The sequence below is a fragment of the Leuciscus leuciscus genome (genome assembly GCF_965113295.1).
Source record: "Leuciscus leuciscus genome assembly, chromosome: 18".
Classification (NCBI taxonomy): domain Eukaryota; kingdom Metazoa; phylum Chordata; class Actinopteri; order Cypriniformes; family Leuciscidae; genus Leuciscus; species Leuciscus leuciscus.
In genome coordinates, this window is record NC_138742.1 from 7,464,421 (window position 1) to 7,485,696 (window position 21,276).

The 21,276-nt window shown below is 37.4% G+C and overlaps 3 protein-coding genes and 1 long non-coding RNA gene across 12 annotated transcripts in view; 3 read left to right on the plus strand and 1 right to left on the minus strand.

Annotated features, from left to right (window-relative positions):
- The window catches only part of fyco1a (FYVE and coiled-coil domain autophagy adaptor 1a), a 46,978-nt gene extending 35,557 nt beyond the window's left edge, over window positions 1-11,421 (minus strand). For both annotated transcript variants that reach the window (XM_082145519.1, XM_082145517.1), the window contains exon 1: window positions 11,373-11,421. The gene's annotated coding sequence lies outside the window, so the exon portion shown is untranslated. The remainder of the gene's footprint in view (window positions 1-11,372) is intronic.
- LOC309481032 lies at window positions 843-1,352 on the plus strand. The gene is made up of 2 exons (XR_014199859.1): window positions 843-971; window positions 1,150-1,352. It is a non-coding gene; the product is annotated as an uncharacterized lncRNA (long non-coding RNA).
- The window catches only part of LOC309480941 (chemokine XC receptor 1-like), a 59,517-nt gene continuing 41,450 nt past the window's right edge, over window positions 3,210-21,276 (plus strand). The window contains exons 1-2 of one of the 2 annotated variants that reach the window (XR_014199813.1): window positions 3,210-3,327; window positions 3,467-4,806. Coding sequence is in view for 1 of the 2 variants with exons in the window: in XM_082145698.1 (XP_082001824.1) it covers window positions 3,521-4,537 (1,017 nt within the window). In the remaining variant the exon portion in view is untranslated. Of the gene's footprint in view, window positions 3,328-3,466; window positions 5,376-21,276 lie in introns of those variants that run through there. The other variant, XM_082145698.1, reaches the window with a different exon arrangement.
- LOC309480939 (chemokine XC receptor 1-like) lies at window positions 8,271-17,016 on the plus strand. 7 transcript variants are annotated; one of them, XM_082145694.1, is made up of 2 exons: window positions 8,271-8,424; window positions 15,438-17,016. In XM_082145694.1, the coding sequence occupies exon 2, from the start codon at window positions 15,444-15,446 to the stop codon at window positions 16,443-16,445; it is 1,002 nt and encodes a 333-aa protein (XP_082001820.1). In that variant the 5' UTR covers window positions 8,271-8,424; window positions 15,438-15,443; the 3' UTR covers window positions 16,446-17,016. The 7 variants fall into 7 exon arrangements, with proteins under 7 accessions (XP_082001820.1, XP_082001816.1, XP_082001815.1 ...); XM_082145690.1 differs by having other exon boundaries at window positions 8,272-8,424; window positions 15,375-17,016; XM_082145689.1 differs by lacking the exon at window positions 8,271-8,424 and adding an exon at window positions 13,749-13,886 and having other exon boundaries at window positions 15,375-17,016.

Consider the following 21,276-nt stretch of genomic DNA (forward strand, 5'->3'; position numbering starts at 1 on the left):
TGTTGGTACTGTTTGGAGCAGGTCTTAATTATTTTGCTACTGTGGTTTGAGCTGAGTTGAGTTATAAATTAACTTACAGTTAGTCCTGCAAATATGCCCAAGTCTAAATTGTGCATACCAAGGTTGTTATAGTTTTTTTTATTTATTATTATAGTTATTCTATATTAGTTTTTATTTTAATATCATTTTCAAATTTCCTATAAATTTCAGTTTAGTTTTAGTTAGTTTCATTAATGGTTTTGTTAGTTTTAGTTTAGTTTTTATTTTGTGAACACATTTCTATTTAGTTTTTATATATTTAGTTTCAGTTTCAGTTTTAGTAATTATAGTTTAGCAGAGTTAACAGAACATTTCCAGTTAAAGACATTTAATTTCAGCAAAGTTTAATGTTTGCAGTTTACATTTAACTCTTTAAAAATTAAATAATTGTTTGAGGATGAACAAAGAACCAAACAAATGCAACTAAAAAGTAAAAATTATATAATAATATTGAAAATGAAATCTTGTTAAACGTGGTGTATAAGAAAAAGATATGCGTATGATTATTATGATTATTCTTTAAGGTTATTTCAATTATTAATCCTTTTAAACATTATTCTTGTATTGATCCATTTATGCTTTCTGTCTATTGCATCGTTTAAAATCATATAATCATAGTTATACACATATTCAAATGTTCTCTTCAGACCAGACATTTAGTATACTTCTACTCTGACAAATATACGTCTATTTCTGGGCTAGACATGCTATTTGTTTTTTCCGTTTTCTGCTCAGTGTGGTATCTTGTCTAATATGTGTGGTATAGGCCTATCTTGTTTAGGCTATAGTTTCACATGAGATGGTTATCTTATACTTGGAATTAAGGTACAGCTGTATTTGCATGAGGTGGAAATAGATTTGGGCCTTTCTGCTTCTTAGGGCTGGTTCACACAGTCGGTTTTGCTTTGAAAAACGGGAAAAATAGTTTTTCAGTGGGGAAAAAGAGAGGCACAGTGGGGAAAAAGCGCAAGGTCTCGATACGTGTCTTTTAAAAGTTGAACTTATTTTAACTTGAGTGCCGCGTTTTTAGAGCGTCGTGTCATGCACGTGATGCTGCAGAAGACGCGAGACTCGAGCGCAACGGTCATACATTGACAAATAAAGTAGCAGAGTGGAAAAAAGTGATTTTCCGGTAGGCTTATTTAGGAGAGCTTATTAATTACGAAAACGATTATTTATTTTTGCGAATTATTATTTTGTTTCAGTTATTTTTTCAGTAACTGTTGTTAGTTTCGTTTAGTTTTAGTTTTTCATTAATGTTGAAATTTCTATTTTATTTCAGTTTACGAAAATGTTTTTTGACCAATAGTTTTAGTCTTAGTTTCAGTTTTCGTTTACGAAAATAACCTTGGTGGTGCATACCCAGGCAAACATGTTGTCGTGCATATGGATATGTAGAACGTACAGATGAATAGCCTACACGCACACTCTCGACACCTGGTTTTGTTATTATGTGGATCACGTTTTTTGTTTGTTTGTTTTTGTTGCCAAATTGGTTTGGAACAGTTGTTGAATAAACAATTGAACTGAACAATTATGCTTGCCTATCTGTTGAACTTACAGTTGTATTGATCACTGTGAGATAGCATTGATTTGGAATGAAGTTGGTTCAATATAAAAATGTAATTTAAAAAATAGCTTAGATGTAGTGAACTACTTTTGCCATGTTCCTGTAGCTTAGCTTGCTACATTTTCCAGGGTGGTAGCTTCAGTGTAGTGAAGCTTCATTTAATGTAGAGTAACTGCTAGCTAAGCTCACTACATTTTCCAAGTAGCTTGCCCAACACTGTATATATATACACTCACCTAAAGGATTATTAGGAACACCATACTAATACTGTGTTTGACCCCCTTTCGCCTTCAGAACTGCCTTAATTCTACGTGGCATTGATTCAACAATGTGCTGAAAGCATTCTTTAGAAATGTTGGCCCATATTGATAGGATAGCATCTTGCAGTTGATGGAGATTTGTGGGATGCACATCCAGGGCATGAAGCTCCCGTTCCACCACATCCCAAAGATGCTCTGGGTTGAGATCTGGTGACTGTGGGGGCCATTTTACACTCACCTAAAGGATTATTAGGAACACCTGTTCAATTTCTCATTAATGCAATTATCTAATCAACCAATCACATGGCAGTTGCTTCAATGCATTTAGGGGTGTGGTCCTGGTCAAGACAATCTCCTGAACTCCAAAGTGAATGTCAGAATGGGAAAGAAAGGTGATTTAAGCAATTTTGAGCATGGCATGGTTGTTGGTGCCAGACGGCCGGTCTGAGTATTTCACAATCTGCTCAGTTACTGGGATTTTCACGCACACCATTTCTAGGGTTTACAAAGAATGGTGTGAAAAGGGAAAAACATCCAGTATGCGGCAGTCCTGTGGGCGAAAATGCCTTGTTGATGCTAGAGGTCAGAGGAGAATGGGCTGACTGATTCAAGCTGATAGAAGAGCAACTTTGACTGAAATAACCACTCGTTACAACCGAGGTATGCAGCAAAGCATTTGTGAAGCCACAACACGCACAACCTTGAGGCGGATGGGCTACAACAGCAGAAGATCAGGCTACTATTTGCACGAGCTCACCAAAATTGGACAGTTGAAGACTGGAAAAATGTTGCCTGGTCTGATGAGTCTCGATTTATGTTGAGACATTCAGATGGTAGAGTCAGAATTTGGCATAAACAGAATGAGAACATGGATCCATCATGCCTTGTTACCACTGTGCAGGCTGGTGGTGGTGGTGTAATGGTGTGGGGGATGTTTTCTTGGCACACTTTAGGCCCCTTAGTGCCAATTGGGCATCGTTTAAATGCCACGGCCTACCTGAGCATTGTTTCTGACCATGACCATCCCTTTATGACCACCATGTACCCATCCTCTGATGGCTACTTCCAGCAGGATAATGCACCATGTCACAAAGCTCGAATCATTTCAAATTGGTTTCTTGAACATGACAATGAGTTCACTGTACTACTGTATAGTTATAGTTAATCTGTTTTTGATTTTAAGCAAGCACATTTCCACGACGAACAGCTCTCTCTCTGTTGAGTGACAATTTGTGTGAAAAAAAAAATGTCTGTGCTATCTGAGTACTATTAGAAAGAGGAAGAGAAGAGTCGCCCCATCCAGGTACCTATAAATTCAGAAAAGTAAACACCTCTTCCACATTTGATCTGCTCAGCTGTCTTGACGATATACTCAACACAAAAAATAAAGGAGGCAATGCTTTCATTTCCTATCAAATAAGTTTGATTCCATTTAGTTAAAGACAGTGGAAAGAGCAGGTAAGGACTAAATGTCAGGCTGTATTTAGTATTTTCTCACTGGAATAAATTTAGCTAAATTAATTCATATGATTTTCTTCTGTTCTTTTGTCCTTATGAAAATACATATTTTATTAATGTTTGAGTGTATTTTCCACAGAAAACAGTAAAGAACTGAACCTGGACAAATCTAATCTGACTGAAGTAGTTTGTGATGTTGCAGAACAACATGACTGAAGAGGAAACAGTGACTCCTGACTACTATGTTACTGACTACGGGGACGAGATTTGTCACAAAGATGATGTGGTGAAAGTTGGATCCATTCTCATTCCAGTCTTCTTCTCATTAGTGGTTGTGTTAAGCTGCATTGGTAACATCCTTGTTCTAGTCATTCTGGCACTTTATGAGAGTCTCAAATCCCTGACCAACGTGTTCATCCTCAATTTGGCTCTGTCAGATCTGCTGTTCACTTTTGGACTTCCATTCTGGGCCTCGTACTTCATCTGGGGTTGGACATTTGGAGATATTGGCTGTAAAGCAGTGAAGTTTCTGTTCTATGTTGGCTTTTACAGCAGCGTGTTGTTCTTAACTCTCATGACCATTCAGCGTTACATGGCAGTGGTTCATCCTCTGTCTGACTGGGAGAAATGCAGAGGCTTTTCAGTCGCTCCCTTTATCGTTTGGATCCTGAGCGGAGCGGTTTCACTGCTCGGATCATGTAATAGCAAGGTTATACCACATTTAAATAGTACATACTGTGAATATGACAGTGTTGAAATGAAATCTGGAATTGCTTATTTTCAAAATGCTTTTTTCTTCTTTGCATTTCTTATCATGGGTTTTTGCTATGGCAGAATGCTTCAAACAATTACAAAATCTCGGACCAATAAGAGACACAAGACCGTTAGACTAATATTCTGCATTGCACTGGTGTTTTTTATTGGTTGGGCTCCATATAACATTGTTATGTTCTTAAAATCTTTGACCGATCATAAAATCCATCCATTTACAGACTGTACAGTAAGCATTAGACTCGACTATGCATATTATGCTTGCAGAATGTTAGCTTTTACACACTGTTGCTTGAACCCTGTGTTTTACGTTTTTATTGGCGTAAAGTTCAGGAATCATCTAAAACTGATTCTGCAGAAGATCTTTAAAAAAAAAAAAAAACTCGATTTCAGTCAAACCAGATTGGCAAAAAATATATCGCAGGGTTCAATGTACTAAGAGAAAACTCAAGTACTTTTAGCGAATGCTCTGAACCAACAATGAGTTCTAAGATGATGTGAATGTGTGAATGATGTACTTGCACTCTTAAAAATAAAGTTTCCAACAGTAGGTTTTTGCACACATGCCATAGAAGAACTGTTTTTGGTTCCCCAAAATACCTTTCTGTGATTAGGCAGTACTTACAAGAACCTTTTTCTCTTAGTGTAAAGAATGTTTTAGTAACCTAAAGAACCTTTTTCCATTATAAAGGACCTTTCAATTGAAATGTTCCATCGATGATAAAGGTTCTTCATGGAACCAATAAAAAAAAAAACTACATTGTAAAGATTCATTGCACAGCTACTGCCAACATCATTACAATTGTTTAATATGCACATTTAAAAATTAAAAAAATTAATTAAATGTTGCCACTCTCTATCAAGCAGCAAAAGCCTTTAGTTTTGAGAAAATCATGTTTAAATTCTATGTTCTTCCTTTTTGTGGTTGAAGTTTTCATTTCATTCAAGGTCATATAAAAATATAACTGGAAGTACGTAATGGAAGAACCAATGACAAATGTTACATTTTCCTTCAAGTGTCGTCATTAAAGCAGAAATTATTTTCATATGAAATTAAATTATATCTATATACCTTTTATTTACTGTAAGTGTTTACATATTTTTTTTTACTGTATTTGTGTTTACATTACATTATTTCTTTCATGTTTTTGTCACTGCTTGTATGGTATAAAGTAAATGAATAATGTACAGTAAAAGTACAGAATGAGCATAAAGCATGAGTCCAGTTTGTGAAGCATCTGCCCCTCACTCTTAAAAATAAAGGTCCTTTATTGGCATCTATAGTGACATGAAATCTTTCCATTACACAAAAGGTTCTTTATAGTGGAAACACATTTTTTAGACTTTTAAAATGTTCTTAACACTGTGAAAAAATGGTCCAAGAACTGTTCACTGAATTACTATCAAATTATGCACAGCAAAAAAATATGCAACAGGTTTCACATCCACTCTCAGGTTCATTACCTCAAATTCTGTTTATTAAACATTTTGTTTCTTTTCTCCAGCAAAGAAATAATAGGGAAAATGTGTCTAAAATCTAAAATAAAGCATGCAGTCAGTGTCACGGGTTGGTCACAGGTCACAGAGTCCATGGGGGGATGGGAGGAAGAGTCAACAGGGGAATGAGAGGAAGAGTCCATGGGGGAATGGCAAGAAGAGTCCACAGGAGAATGGGAGGAAGCGTCCATGGGGGAATGGCAAGAAGAGTCCACAGGAGAATGGGAGGAAGAGTCCATTGGTGAATGGGAGAATGAGTCCATGGGGCAATAGGAGGAAGAGTCCACGGGGGAATGGGAGGAATAGTCCATGGGGGAATGGGAGGAAGAGTCCACAGGAGAATGGGAGGAAGAGTCCATTGATGAATGGGAGGAAGAGTCCATGGGGCAATGAGAGGAAGGGTCAATTGGAGGAAGGGTCCATGGGGCAATGAGAGAAAGGGTCAATTGGAGGAAGGGTCCATGGGGCAATGAGAGGAAGAGTCCTTGGGGCAATTGGAGGAAGAGTCCACAGGCCCAACATAAAATCAAAACACCAAAAGTTCAGGAGGGTGGTAGAGTGAAGGCGGTCTTGGGGAGGGATGGAGGGCCAGGCCCGTTCATGTGGTTTGGCATTGTTATTTTCCAACATCCAACATTTTTTTTATGTTTTTGTACGTCTACCTAAAATACATTTTTGATGAAAAGGATGAGGATGAAAGAGGAAGGGAGGAGATGGCTGGATGACAGGATTTTGTTTGTATAAGAAATGAATGTATGAAATCCAAATTTTATTTTATATATACATTGGGGAGAAGAAGTATTTGATACACTGCCAATTTTGCAGGTTTTCCCACTTACAAAGCATGTAGAAGTCTGTAATTTTTATCATAGGTACTCTTCAACTGTGAGTGACAGAATCTAAAACAAAAATCCAGAAAATCACATTGTATGATTTTTAAATTATTTATTTATTTATTTGTGTGTGTGTGTGTGTGTGTGTGTGTGTGTGTGTGTGTGTGTGTGTGTGTGTGTGTGTGTGTGTGTGTGTGTGTGTGTGTGTGCATGTGTTACAGTATATGACTACCCAGAATTATAAATATCAAGTTACAAAATCATCACACAAGCAGTGTTGTGCAAGTTACTTCCAAACTGTTATACATTATATATTACTTGTTATTTAAAAGTAATTCTTTACCTTACAATATTACTGTGTCAGAATTGTAATGCGTTACATTACTCCTGTATTACTTTTGAGTTACTTTCACCAAAATAACTACAGAAGTAGAACTTAACATTCTAAAATGACTAGGGCTGTAACGATATGCGATATGAAACCGAAATCGCGACACTCAGATCCACGAACCTGTGTCGCGGTGTGAGAAGGCAGAATCGCGACACACCCCTTCCAACTCCCAGAGTTATCCTTCCCGTCCAGATCCAATACCACATCTTTAAATTAATCTTAGTATTATTTGAAGTTAACATTATAAAATACATAGACCTACACCACAAAACTAGTTGAGGATAAATTCTTTCAAATTGGGCTATTCCAGCGTTATGGACGTGACATTTGCAGTAAAAACTTGAAATATAAATTCTCAGAAAATGCATTTAATACCAATATATTGAAACGTCTGTTTATATATCCATAGGCTATTCCCTTAATAAAGAAGTCCAGACATTAGAAAAATATCAGTCTACACATGCGTTTTATATTTAATATGAGGGAAATAGACATGCATGCATGCGTGACACAAAAAATCGTAAACTTTTAGGTAGCAAAATATTTTTTAGTAATTCTGTTAATTACACTAAGCAAACCAAAAGTAATACTACCCACCGAATGAAGAAGGGTTGGCTCTCCACAGAACATAATATATTCATTTTATTTTATTTTTCGTGTTCGCATTTATGAGGAAAAAAACAATGTTACGGACGAGTCAGTTCCCGGTTACGGACGTGAGCGCTCTGAAAGCGGCACTAAAAGACTGCTTTAAAACTTTCACAGAGACCTCAAACAGAAAGCACAAAGCCTTTCTGTAAAGTGAATTTCGTTTTGTATTAATTGTATCTTAATTTTAATCAATGTTTCGTCAACCGATAGTAGACAAGAGATAATCAGGACACGGAGGCGCCGGCGCGTGAACTGGAGCTCGTCTCATAAATGAACTGAAACTCAGCGCCTACTTGCCTCACAGACATGTCTACTTTTAAACAGAACAATTCAAAACGAAAGAAAACAGACTGCTCTCTGCTTATGTAATCCGTATGAAATGTGCATTTCTCTCTGGCGCGTTCACCAGGCCTACTGCGAAGATCGTGAGTCAGCATCGTCAACTTCATCTTTGCAGCCAGCACTGACACAGAAAACACTTGTTTATTAATAAACAATTAAAATGTCTCCTTGCTATATTTGATATATTCATAATCATAACTTTTGCAGTTTTTTTGTGACAGCTTTTAGGTGCTTTTATTGGCAGCGCCACCCACATGAACGCGTCACCACCGCATCAAAAACATGATTGCGTGATGAAAACATAGCCTAACTGGTTAGAAAGAAAACAGAACAGAGTAATGAGCATACGTCCATCTCGCGAATGTACAGTCTTCTACCATATTCTCCAATTAGCCGCTTTTCCACTGGCCAGCGTGAGCACAGAGACCGGCACTCCTGTAAAACCTGCCCTAAACACGCCTTTACTGGACTATGTCACACAATACAAAGGTACACCAGCAAGAGGGAGATGAATGAAATAAATCGCCATACAAATAATATATCAGAAGCTGTCATTTAGTCTTTATTTACAAACTTGGACACCACACACGGCTATTGACTGACCAGGAACAGGTAATAACTTACTTGCATTTTTCAATCGTTAATGTCTCGCGGTCTTGCTGTTTTTTCCCCCCGTTTTTTTTTTTTTTTGAACAATTACATTTTGGCCTAAAAGTGTGTTGTAACGCAAGCGTTACTGAACATGTACCGAGTAAAATATTACAGAAAACTGATTAGTAATGCCTTATACTACTGCGTTACAGCAAAAAGTAATATGTTACTTTAATGCATTACTTTTGTAACGCGTTACTCCCAACATTAACCCCTCAGAGTGGATTAGATAAAAGACCTTCGAGAGGACCAATAACATGTATATTTACTATACAGTATTGTGGGATTATACAATTACAACAACAACACTAGAAACAACTGCTTTTGAAATGTAAACAAGCATCAGTGTTCGCGTTCTTTCACACGTTCCTTTAACTTTTAAACTGTATTGTTTTAATTCAAATCAAAGAGTTCTTTGGAACAGCGTCTGTTGTTGCCATAGAAACTAGACATATAAAAAAAAAGAACGAACAGAAGTTTCAAAAGTTCAGTCAACAATTCCAAGGCGTCAATAGCCAGTCACGCGCAGTATACAGTTTTTCTCAGTTGCTTTGGTGCATTTCTCACATCACTATTTACATTTGCACAACAGTTAATGCAGTTCTCAAAACAATTAGTACAAACTGCAAAACCTAGTTGATAACCTGCAAAAGCGTGTCACTTGCTCATAATGGATAGCTCATTCCTCAAAAGCAAGTATTCATGTCAATGAAAGTGTCAGTGTCATCAATATGAAAAGTCCTGACACCATCGTTTATGAACAAGATAGTCAAATGGCTTTGTCATGTTTTCATTATGACAGTTTACTCTGTAAATGTTTTCCAATGCAAAAAAGTCAGATCTTGGTGACACTACCTGAAAATGCTCAAGACAGCACTATATACTATTTGCACAGCCATTTGAAAAATACAGTAAAGTTACACATTACTGTATTTAGTGAGGTAACTGAGTACAAGACACTGAATATATGTATGTTTCACATTTTTACTGCATATTCTCTTTGCAATTCTAAATTTGTTCACAGCATTGTGCAAAAGAAAAAATACACCCTTATTTACAACAAACATAAACTCCCTTTCACTGTAAAAAATGTCTAACCTCTCCAAGTCAAAATTTTCTAGTGACTGGCCACATCTAAATTTTTACAGTAAATTGGCCCAAGTGCAATTTTTTGTTGCAATAGTCTGTTACAGTAACATTGGTTAAATGAGAAATAATACGTCAGACTAATTGAAAAATTTAGATGTTATCAGTCACTAGAAATTTTTGACTTGGGGATGTATTTTTTTTTTTACAGTGTTGGGTAGAGCTGTGCCCCCTGACCGGGGACAGTTGCAACAGTTTTTGCATTTCTCTCAATTACTCAGAGACTATTTGGACTAGACCAACCAAATTTGTATATATTAAACTTGCATCTGTCTGCTAATTACCCATACCATTTAAAGATGATTATATATGACATATCGTTCACAGTATTTATTTGAATGGAAGAAGTCAGATGTTGCAACTGACCCCGACCCAGGGGACAGTTGCAACACAACCCAGGGACGGTTGCAACATGTTAAAAATACCTTAAATTTCATTAATTAACTTAAGCTTTTTGTCTCAATGAGCAAAGAATTCTGAAAATATTAACTGTTTTAGGCCTACTATAATATTATAGTATTATTTATTTCAATAATATTATTGTAGCCTATTATTTATTTATTTAGTCATATTTATCAAATAACAGTTATTGAGTTTTGTTTGTTCATGTTTAGAAAATAGGCCTACAAAGATTCAGTGTGCAGGTGTTACAGATGCTATTCAATCCCTCCATATTTCAGTGTCAGACAGGAAGAATTTAACAATTTGCAATGCAACAAACTTTTATTAAACATGCAATTTATAACATGTTGCAACCGTCCCCAACCCTATCAGCCATGACAGAACATCATATGTCTGCTAGACACACTGACTTTGACACATGCTAACCATGTCACTTAGAAGTCAACAAAACAATAATTCAAACTAAGTAAGTTTTGATTAATTCATACAAAATTTCAGGACAGTATGACAAAAATATATCTCATGAAAAAATTTACTTTCATACCTCCAAAACAAGTTTTGTTCAATAAATGCAGCAGCAGATGTTGAATATGTCTACTGTCTTCTTGGTGGGTGGAGGGTCTAACTGTGCATGTACAGTATGAGTGTCATCACTCTAGCTTGTTTCTGATTGGAGAAAAATGACATGTTGCAACCATCCCCTGTTGCAACTGTCCCCGGTCTCCCCTACATATTGGAACTGAACATACAACATAGTACTGTAATCATTCATGCACATCCAGACATTCCTCTGTCTGTCCACATAATTTCATCACAGCGAATATCATCTCTTGCAATCAGAAAAAGAGAAAGGGTCTTGCTTTTTTCAGGAAAAAAAAAATATTTAAAAAATGTGTACAATTTGCTTGACAGATTTTGACAATTAGTTCAACATTTTTGTATGTAATGACTCAAGCAATGAAATGAGGACTATTAGTTTTATATGGAATGACTATTCAGCATTCACAAGTATAGTTAATTTTGACTGACATGACATAAGCAAATGATAATGTTATATAACAGCAGAGAGTTGTATGAAAGCAATTGATGCATGTCCAAAAGCATTTGCAATTTGTTGGAAGGAATGAGAAACTGCTACTATGATGTGCACAAATGACTAAATGTTGTGGAGGTTGAACTAACTGTTGTGCAAATGTAAATAGTGATGTGAGAAATGCACCAAAGCGACTGAGAAAAACTGTAATATGTCAGAACATTTATTCCGAATAAAGGCTGACTTAAGTCAACCTGTATGTGTTACAGCTGGAAGTTTAGTACATCTGTGATGAAAGTCCTGAAAGTGCTAAAAGAAGCTGACATACTTGGACTTTTGTGAGAATCCGGGAAGATCATTTCCACTTGTTGTTATTACCGTAAAACTTCAATAGCCGAGTCCCAAATAGACGCCTGTCTCTTTTACACGCCTGGTGTGGCTACAGGTAGCCTACTTTGGATAAATAAAGGCCGGTATCAAATAGAAGCCCGGTCTGTTTTTTAGTTTCGGGTTGTATTTAATCTTCTAAAACCCGTCAAATCTTCTGTTTAAGCCAGTTCTATGGAGCAGATTGCACGGCGGAGCTAGGGGGTGGCCAGGGGTGGCCATGGCCACCCTTGGTCTAAGCTTGGCACCGCTTTGGCTACCCCTCTAACAACTGCTGTTTCTGTCTCTTTTTTAATTGACAAAAATTGCGTTTTTTAAAACGCTGAACCGTCTCTTTAAGACCACAAAAACCGTGAGACTTTTCAGACGCACACTCCAACTTCACCTCAACGCCAGGCGAAAAGTCAAACGAGTGCGGAAATGTGCAAGTGCCAAATGAGCTTCAGCAGAACATCAGACAGACAGTGATATGCACATAGTAAATATAGAGTCAACCCTAACCCTTTCTCAACTGGTGGGTTGCAAGACCGTTTTGAGTAGGCCTAAGTCGAATAGTGTGCAGTCAACAACAAACGTAATTCTCTTTTTTTCTGATGCTACTTTTATTTTAGAAGATGTGTGTGTGAAAGCTTGTGACACTTATGTCAGATGCTGAGAAAAGGGCGTTGTACTTATTCAGTTGGTTATCTTTGGTAAGATGAGATGTTGTCAGGCCAAATGTCAGTAAAACTAACTTTCCTGTCATACCTGTGCTTGCGTACCGCAAATGCGGCGTGCTGTAGTCGTAGTTGTCGTCAATCAACTCATGTAAGAATCAAAAAGGCGATTAAAGCTGTCAAAACTGCATGCATGTGTTATTGTCACGTACTGCTCCGAAACACGAAGGTAGAGGATCCACATGCAGCTTTTAATAAGGAAGGTCGTACAGGCGGGGTCAAACAGGGCAGACAGAGCAATGTAGATCAAACAGCAAGGGTAATCCAGATAACAGGCAGAATTCAGGGCAGGCAGCAATAATCAAAAGTCCAAGAACAGTCCAAGTCAGGCCAGGCAGATAACAATCATACAAATGAGGAAACAGTCCAAGATCAAAAACCAGATAAACAAAACACAGGATAAACACTCAGAAATGCAGTGTGACACAAACAAGACTTCGCGGTGAGTGAGTGAATGAATGAACATGGTATAAATAGACTGAGACTAACAGGATGAGATACAGGTGAATGCAATCAGTGAATGAGGTACAGGTGAATGTGATCAGTGATGAGTCCGGGCAGTGAGTTATGGGAAATGTAGTTTGTGAGTGAAGATCGTCTGGTGTGCCCTCTGGTGGCTCTCAAGGGCACTCCAGCTGGTGACCGTTACAGTTATATATGCATCACATGTGTCTGGATTAAAATATTCTGCTATGTGAGATCACAATATAAGGCACAAACTGATATGTAATGTTTTAATGTCCAAATAAATGTGAGCACTGTGCATTTGTACTAGACGATAGGCATTCATTTTGCGTTATTTTGTAAAGGACAAACAAAAATGGATAATTTTTAAATCCATAAAATAACTAATTTTACATTCTGGCAACATTACATTATGAAAAACATAACATTTTACATTATGTGCTGTTGACATCCGCCTTGTTCACATTCTTGCACATGGGGATTCAAAAGAGAACTTTTGTTTTCCTTTTTAATTTAGGTATGATAGAACTGTTGCAATTATTTATTTTGACAACTAATATAGAAAGTTAAACTTTTTTTTTTTGTTGACAAACTCAGAATTGGTTGAAGAATTCATTGATTATATAAAACGCATTGAAGGTTGAATAATCTTTGGACTACAGTAGTTATCTGCATGTTATCTCATCCATGAAGATGCAACAATGTAGAACAAGCTATTGGAGATTTTGAGAACCAGAACCAAGCTAACTGAGCAAGTTGAACTTTAGCTATTGTGTGTGCCCTTTTATTACTATTTAATTAATTTTAATATGAGGTGGTGGGTAATAATAAAAAAATATAAAATTCACTCAGTATTCCATGATTCCTAATTCACTACTATCTCAATTACAATTAAGTACAAATTAAATTTTTATTCAGTTGTGTAGGCACTAAAACAGCTCAATACATTATCAAATAATTTTTTATGATAAAATAATTAAGATTTCTGTGCCACCCCAGACTGGTTGCTGGCCCTTGCATGGCCACCCCTATGGAAAAATCCTGGCTCCGCCACTGCGCATCTGGGCGGGAGCTATAGCGCAAGCAAGGCAAGCAGAGTTCTGTTTCTGGAAACTAGTTCATAGGCTCGATGTATAGCCTATTACCGGTAACTTGTATTGTTCAGCCCATGGCTGTCACATCGTTTCGTTTTTTTATGCTGCCAATAATCTAAAGGGGGTCGGCACACCGGACGAGAAGCGCAGCGCCGTGTCACGTCTAGATGACAACTCGAGGTATCACACACTTTGTCAGTTTATGGCCAGCAATATAGTTATGTTTAAGGATATTATGGAATTAAGATCATGTCTGTACTATGATTGTACTGTACAATTAAATACAATCGTTGCTTATACAGTCTGAATTCACTTTACCTCAGAGCGTCCGTTTACTGAATGAATTGAGAATATCACCTGAAAGAAAATGCGATAACATCAGCAATTTGCATTCAAGCAGCTGATTTCTGTAAATGAATGTAAACTTAATGTATATTGCAGCACAGGTTGAAGTCAGTATACATTAACGACGATTTGAGACAATGTACACTCATAGAGAATAATGTGTTCGAATTTGAAAGACGTGGCGCTGCGTGTGCGAATCCCTTTAGACATAAGGAAATAGGCTATAGTAGGCTAATTCTGACATTAACTGATCTGTTAAACACAAACACAGTTTTGGTAACCTCCTACTGTCATGCTTTCCGTCTATCACCCTATTTGGATCTTTATCTCTAAGCCTACACTCAATGAACAACATCTCAACACTAAATCTTTTTAGGTATTAATATATCTCAACACTAAATTAAAGGCCTGTCTCATATAGGAGCCTGTCTCAAATATAAGCCGGTGCAGTTCGGCGATTTGGGAAAATAAAAGCCCGAGCTATTATTTGAAGTTTTACGGTATAATACAACCTTGCTAGTATTTTGATTGACAGAATTATGTTATAGTTAATCTGTTTTTGATTTTAAACAAGCACATTTCCACAACGAACAGCTCTCTCTCTCTCTCTCTCTCTCTCTCTATATATATATATATATATATATATATATATAGTCTATAGTCAGTGGTCCAAAAATAAATAAATAAATATATATATATATATATATATATATATATATATATATATATATATTTTTTTTTTGGACCACTGACTATAGCCTCGCCCACAAGTTTGGTTAAGTGAAAAAGAGCTGTCCGTCGTAGAAATGTGCTTTTTAAAACTAAAAACAGATTAATCATAATATATAAAAACAGATTAATTATTATATATGTTGTAATTAATCTTTTTTATTTTATTTAAACAAGCACATTTCCACGACGAACAGCTCTCTCTCTCTCTCTGTTGAGTTACAATTTGAGTGAAAAAAAATGTCTGTACTATCTGAGTACTATTAGAAAGAGGAAGAGAAGAGTCGCCCCATCCGGTTACCTATAAATACAGAAAAGTAAACACCTCTTCCACATTTGATCTGCTCAGCTGTCTTGACGATATACTCAACGAAAAAAATAAAGGGGGCAATGCTTTTATTTCCTATCAAATAAGTTTGATTCCATTTAGTTAGAGAAGAGACAGTGGAAAGAGCAGGTAAGGACTAAATGTCAGGCTGTATTTAGTATTTTCTCACAGGAATACATTTAGCTAAATTGATTCATGATTTTCTTCTGTTCTTTTGTCCTTATGAAAATACATATTTTATTAATGTTTGAGTGTATTTTCCACAGAAAACAGTAAAGAACTGAACCTGGACAAATCTAATCTGACTGAAGTAGTTTGTGATGTTGCAGAACAACATGACTGAAGAGGAAACAGTGACTCCTTATGACTATGATACTGACTATGGGGACGAGATTTGTCGCAAAGATGATGTGGTGAAAGTTGGATCCATTCTCATTCCAGTCTTCTTCTCATTAGTGGTTGTGTTAAGCTGCATTGGTAACATCCTTGTTCTGGTCATTCTGGCACTTTATGAGAGTCTCAAATCCGTGACCAACGTGTTCATCCTCAATTTGGCTCTGTCAGATCTGCTGTTCACTTTTGGACTTCCATTCTGGGCCTCGTACTTCATCTGGGGTTGGACATTTGGAGATATTGGCTGTAAAGCAGTGAAGTTTCTGTTCTATGTTGGCTTTTACAGCAGCGTGTTGTTCTTAACTCTCATGACCATTCAGCGTTACATGGCAGTGGTTCATCCTCTGTCTGACTGGGAGAAATGCAGAGGCTTTTCAGTCGCTCCCTTTATCGTTTGGATCCTGAGCGGAGCGGTTTCACTGCTCGGATCATGTAATAGCAAGGTTATACCACATTTTAATAGTACATACTGTGAATATGACAGTGTTGAAATGAAATCTGGAATTGCTTATTTTCAAAATGCTTTTTTCTTCTTTGCATTTCTTATCATGGGTTTTTGCTATGGCAGAATGCTTCAAACAATTACAAAATCTCGGACCAATAAGAGACACAAGACCGTTAGACTAATATTCTGCATTGCACTGGTGTTTTTTACTGGTTGGGCTCCATATAACATTGTTATGTTCTTAAAATCTTTGACCGATCATAAAATCCATCCATTTACAGACTGTACAGTAAGCATTAGACTCGACTATGCATATTATGCTTGCAGACTGTTAGCTTTTTCACACTGTTGCTTGAACCCTGTGTTTTACGTTTTTATTGGCGTAAAGTTCAGGAATCATCTAAAACTGATTCTGCAGAAGATCTTTAAAAAAAAAAAAAAACTCGATTTCAGTCAAACCAGATTGGCAAAAAATATATCGCAGGGTTCAATGTACTAAGAGAAAACTCAAGTACTTTTAGCGAATGCTCTGAACCAACAGTGAGTTCTAAGATGATGTGAATGTGTGAATGATGTACATGCACTCTTAAAAATAAAGTTTCCAACAGTAGGTTTTTGCACACATGCCATAGAAGAACTGTTTTTGGTTCCCCAAAATACCTTTCTGTGATTAGGCAGTACTTATAAGAACCTTTTTCTCTTATTGATGTTAAAGGTTCCTCATGGAACCAATAAAAAACAAAATTTTTTAAGAGTGTAAAGATTCATTGCACAGCTACTGCCAACATCATTACAATTGTTTAATATGCACGATTAAAATTCAAAAAATGAATTAAATGTTGCCACTTGGCAGGACAATTCCTCTCTCTATCAAGCAGAAAAAGCCTTCAGTTATGAGAAAATCTTGTTTTAAATTCTATGTTCTTCCTTTTTGTGGTTGAAGTTTTCATTTCATTCAAGGTCATATAAAAATATAACTGGAAGTACGTAATGGAAGAAACAATGAAAAATTTAAAATTTTCCTTCAAGTGTCGTCATTAAAGCAGAAATTATTTTCATATGAAATTAAATTATTTCTATATACCTTTTATTTACTGTAAGTGTTTACATATTTTTTTTACTGTATTTGTGTTTACATTACATAATTTCTTTCATGTTTTTGTCACTGCTTGTATGGTATAAATGAAATGAATAATGTACAGTAAAAGTACAGAATGAGCATAAAGCATGAGTCCAGTTTGTAAAGCATCTGCCCCTCACTCTTAAAAATAAAGGTCCTTTATTGGCATCTATAGTGACATGAAACCTTTCCATTACACAAAAGGTTCTTTATAGTGGAAAAACTTTTTTTAGACTTTTAAAATGTTCTTAACACTGTGAAAAAAATGGTCCAAGAACTGAATTACTATCATATTATGCACAGCAAAAAATATGCAACAGGTTTCACATCCACTCTCAGGTTCATTACCTCAAATTCTGTTTATTGAACATGTTGTTTCTTTTCTCCAGCAAAGAAATAATAGGGAAAATGTGTCTAAAATCTAAAATAAAGCATGCAGTCAGTGTCACAGGTTGGTTCCACAATGAGACTGGGAGGAAGAGTCCACAGGGGAATGGGAGGAAGAGTCCATGGGGGAATGGGAGAATGACTCCATGGGGAGATGGGAGGAAGAGTCCACAGGGGAATGGGAGGAAGAGTCCATGGGGAGATGGGAGGAAGAGTCCATGGGGAGATGGGAGGAAGAGTCCACAGGGGGATGGGAGGAAGAGTCCACAGGGGAATGGGAGGAAGAGTCCACAGGGGAATGGGAGGAAGAGTCCATGGGGATGGGAGGAAGAGTCCACAGGGGAATGGGAGGAAGAGTCCATGGGGGAATGGGAGGAAGAGTCCATGGGGGAATGGGAGAATGACTCCATGGGGAGATGGGAGGAAGAGTCCACAGGGGAATGGGAGGAAGAGTCCATGGGGAGATGGGAGGAAGAGTCCATGGGGAGATGGGAGGAAGAGTCCACAGGGGGATGGGAGGAAGAGTCCATGGGGAGATGGGAGGAAGAGTCCATGGGGAGATGGGAGGAAGAGTCCACAGGGGGATGGGAGGAAGAGTCCACAGGGGAATGGGAGGAAGAGTCCATGGGGGATGGGAGGAAGAGTCCACAGGGGAATGAGAGGAAGAGTCCATGAGGGAATGGCAAGAAGAGTCCACAGGAGAATGGGAGGAAGAGTCCATTGGTGAATGGGAGAATGAGTCCATGGGGGGATGGGAGGAAGAGTCCATGGGGGAATGGGAGGAAGAGTCCATTGATGAATGTCAAGTCAAGTCAAGTCATCTTCATTTATATAGCGCTTTTAACAATGTACTGTAGATTTACAGCTTTACAGAGATAAACGTATAATTTAAGGTAAGATTGTTTTGGCTTTATAGCGGTTCTTTAATAAAGTTATTTCCAGCTAAAGTTAGTTTTGATTGATTCGCTTCCGTCGCAATGATCATTTGTTATTAAATTAGGGGCCGCTAAGACGACACCATTCTCTCTACACAAACTTTAAACGCGAACCTGTGAGAAACGCTGATGGCGTTCACATGCGCATTAAAGGGTTAGTTCACCCAAAAATGAAAAATTCTGTCAGTAATTACTCACCCTCATGTTGTTCCAGCCCCGTAAGACTTTCGTTCATCTTCGGAAAACAAATTAAGATATTTTTGATTAAATCTGAGAGCTGTCTCATTCCTCCATAGGCTTCTAAGGGACTGAAACTTGCTGGCCCAGAAAAGTTATTAAAGAGATCGTTAATATAGTCCAAGTGACGTGCAACACAGACGCACTGCGTTAAAACACTACGTGAACTAACTCGAGGCCCAGAGAGAAGGAAATTAATAGTGGAATAAAGTCGTTATTTTGGGGGGTTTTTGCACACAAAAAGTATTCTCGTCGCTTTATAAACTTAAGATTGAGCCACTCTAGTCACTTGGACTATATTAACGATCTCTTTAATAACTTTTCTGGGCTAGCAAGTTTCAGTCCCTTAGAAGCCTATGAAGGAGTGAGACAGCTCTCAGATTTAATCAAAAATATCTTAATTTGTGTTCCGAAGATCAACAAAGGTCTCACGGCCGGGGTTGGAACAACATGAGGGTGAGTAATTACTGACAAAATTTTAATTTTTGGGTGAACTAACCCTTTAAGAATTGGTTCTATAGTTATGTGCATTTGAATATATGTGCGCAGGTTTGGAATTCCCTACAAACCAAGCCTAAACAAAGTACTGGTGTTACCTTATAATTTTGATACAGAATTTTATTTTATTTTATCAATTCGGGTAGATCCGCGAATTGAGTTTCCCGACGACACTTTATCTGTAGAGTGGTAAAGGGATCCTCCATAGGGAGAGACTAGTTGGCACTTAGGCACTGCGTTGTCATCGGGTCCAGGCGAAGGTCCTTCGCCAGATCTGGATACGGCCTAGATCCGGCAGGCTGCGGGAAAACCTCGGGATAAACAAAGACACTAAAATTAGCGTAGATGCCATTCTTCTCATGATGTAACGAGTACATCAGGATTAATGGGAAGTGTTCCCGGTTCCAGCTGACCTAATCTATGCAGCCTAACATTGAATTATAGAAGTCTATAGTGTATTATGTGAATGCTAGGTCAAAGAGATGTGTTTTTAGTCTAGCTTTGAACTGACAGAGTGTGTCTGCTTCCCGGACAATGGTAGGAAGACTGTTCCAAAGTTTTGGTGCTAAATAGGAAAAGGATCTACCGCCAGCAGTCAATTTTAATATTCTAGGTATTATCAACTGGCTGGAATTTTGAGATCGCAATAGACGTGAAGGACTATAATGCGTTAAGAGCTCGCTCAAGTACTGTGGAGCTAAAGCATTTAGTGCTTTGTAAGTAATCAGCAATATTAAAAAATTTATGCGATGTTTAATAGGGAGCCAATACAGTTTTGACAGAACCAGGCTAATATGGTCATACTTCCTGGTTCTGAACTCGAGCTGCTGCGTTTTGAACTAGCTGTAGTTGTTTTATTAAGCATGCAGGGCAACCACCCAGTAGAGCATTACAATAATCTAGCCTTGATGTCATGAACGCATGAACTAATTGTTCCGCATTTGTCAATGAGAGCATATGGCGTAATTTAGATATATTTTTAAGATGGAAAAATGCAGTTTTACAGATACTAGAGACGTGACTTTCAAATGAAAGATTGGTATCAAAGAGCACACCCAGGTTCCTAACCGACGATGAGGACTTAACAGAGCAGCCATCAAGTGTTAGACAGTTTTCTAGATTATTACGTGAGGACGTTTTTTGTCCTATAATTAGAATCTCTGTTTTTTCAGAATTTAGTAGTAGGAAATTATGAGTCATCCAATTTTTTATATCAGCAATGCATTCCGTTAATTTTGTGAATTGGTAAGTTTCGTTAGGTTTTGAAGAAATATAGAGCTGAGTATCGTCGGCATAACAGTGGAAGCTAATTCCATGTTTCCTAATGATATCTCCTAATGGTAGCATGTACAGAGTGAACAGCAACGGTCCTAGTACTGAGCCTTGTGGTACGTCATACTGAACTTGTGATCGATGAGACATCTCTTCATTTACTGCTACAAACTGATAACGGTCAGATAAGTATGATTTAAACCATGCTAATGCAATTCCACTAATGCCAACATAATTTTCGAGTCTATTTAAAAGAATGTTATGGTCGATAGTGTCAAATGCAGCACTAAGATCGAGTAACACTAATAGAGAGATACAACCACGATCGGATGATAACAGCAAATCATTTGTGACTCTAATGAGGGCAGTCTCAGTACTATGGTACGGTCTAAATCCAGACTGGAAATCCTCGCAGATATAATTTCTTTCAAGAAAGGAACACAGTTGTGAAGATACTGCCTTTTCTAATATCTTTGACAGAAAAGGTAGATTCCAGATCGGCCTGTAATTGACTAATTCTGTAGGATCAAGTTGCGTTTTTTTAACAAGCGGTTTAATCATAGCCAGGTTAAAGTTTTTTGGTACGTATCCTAGAGACAAAGACGAATTAATGATATTAAGAAGAGGATCTGTGACCTCTGGAAGCATCTCTTTCAGTAGCTTACTCGGTATAGGGGTTAACATACATGTTGTCGATTTAGATGATTTAACGAGTTGAGTAAATTCTTCCTCTACTATAGCAATGAATTAATAAAAATGTTCCTCAGGGAGACTACAATGCACTGCCTGATGCAATACTGTAGTACAGCCTTTCTCAAAGTGGGTGCCGCGGCACACTGGGGTGCCCCCTGACTGTGTCAGGGGTGCCGCCAAAAAATTAC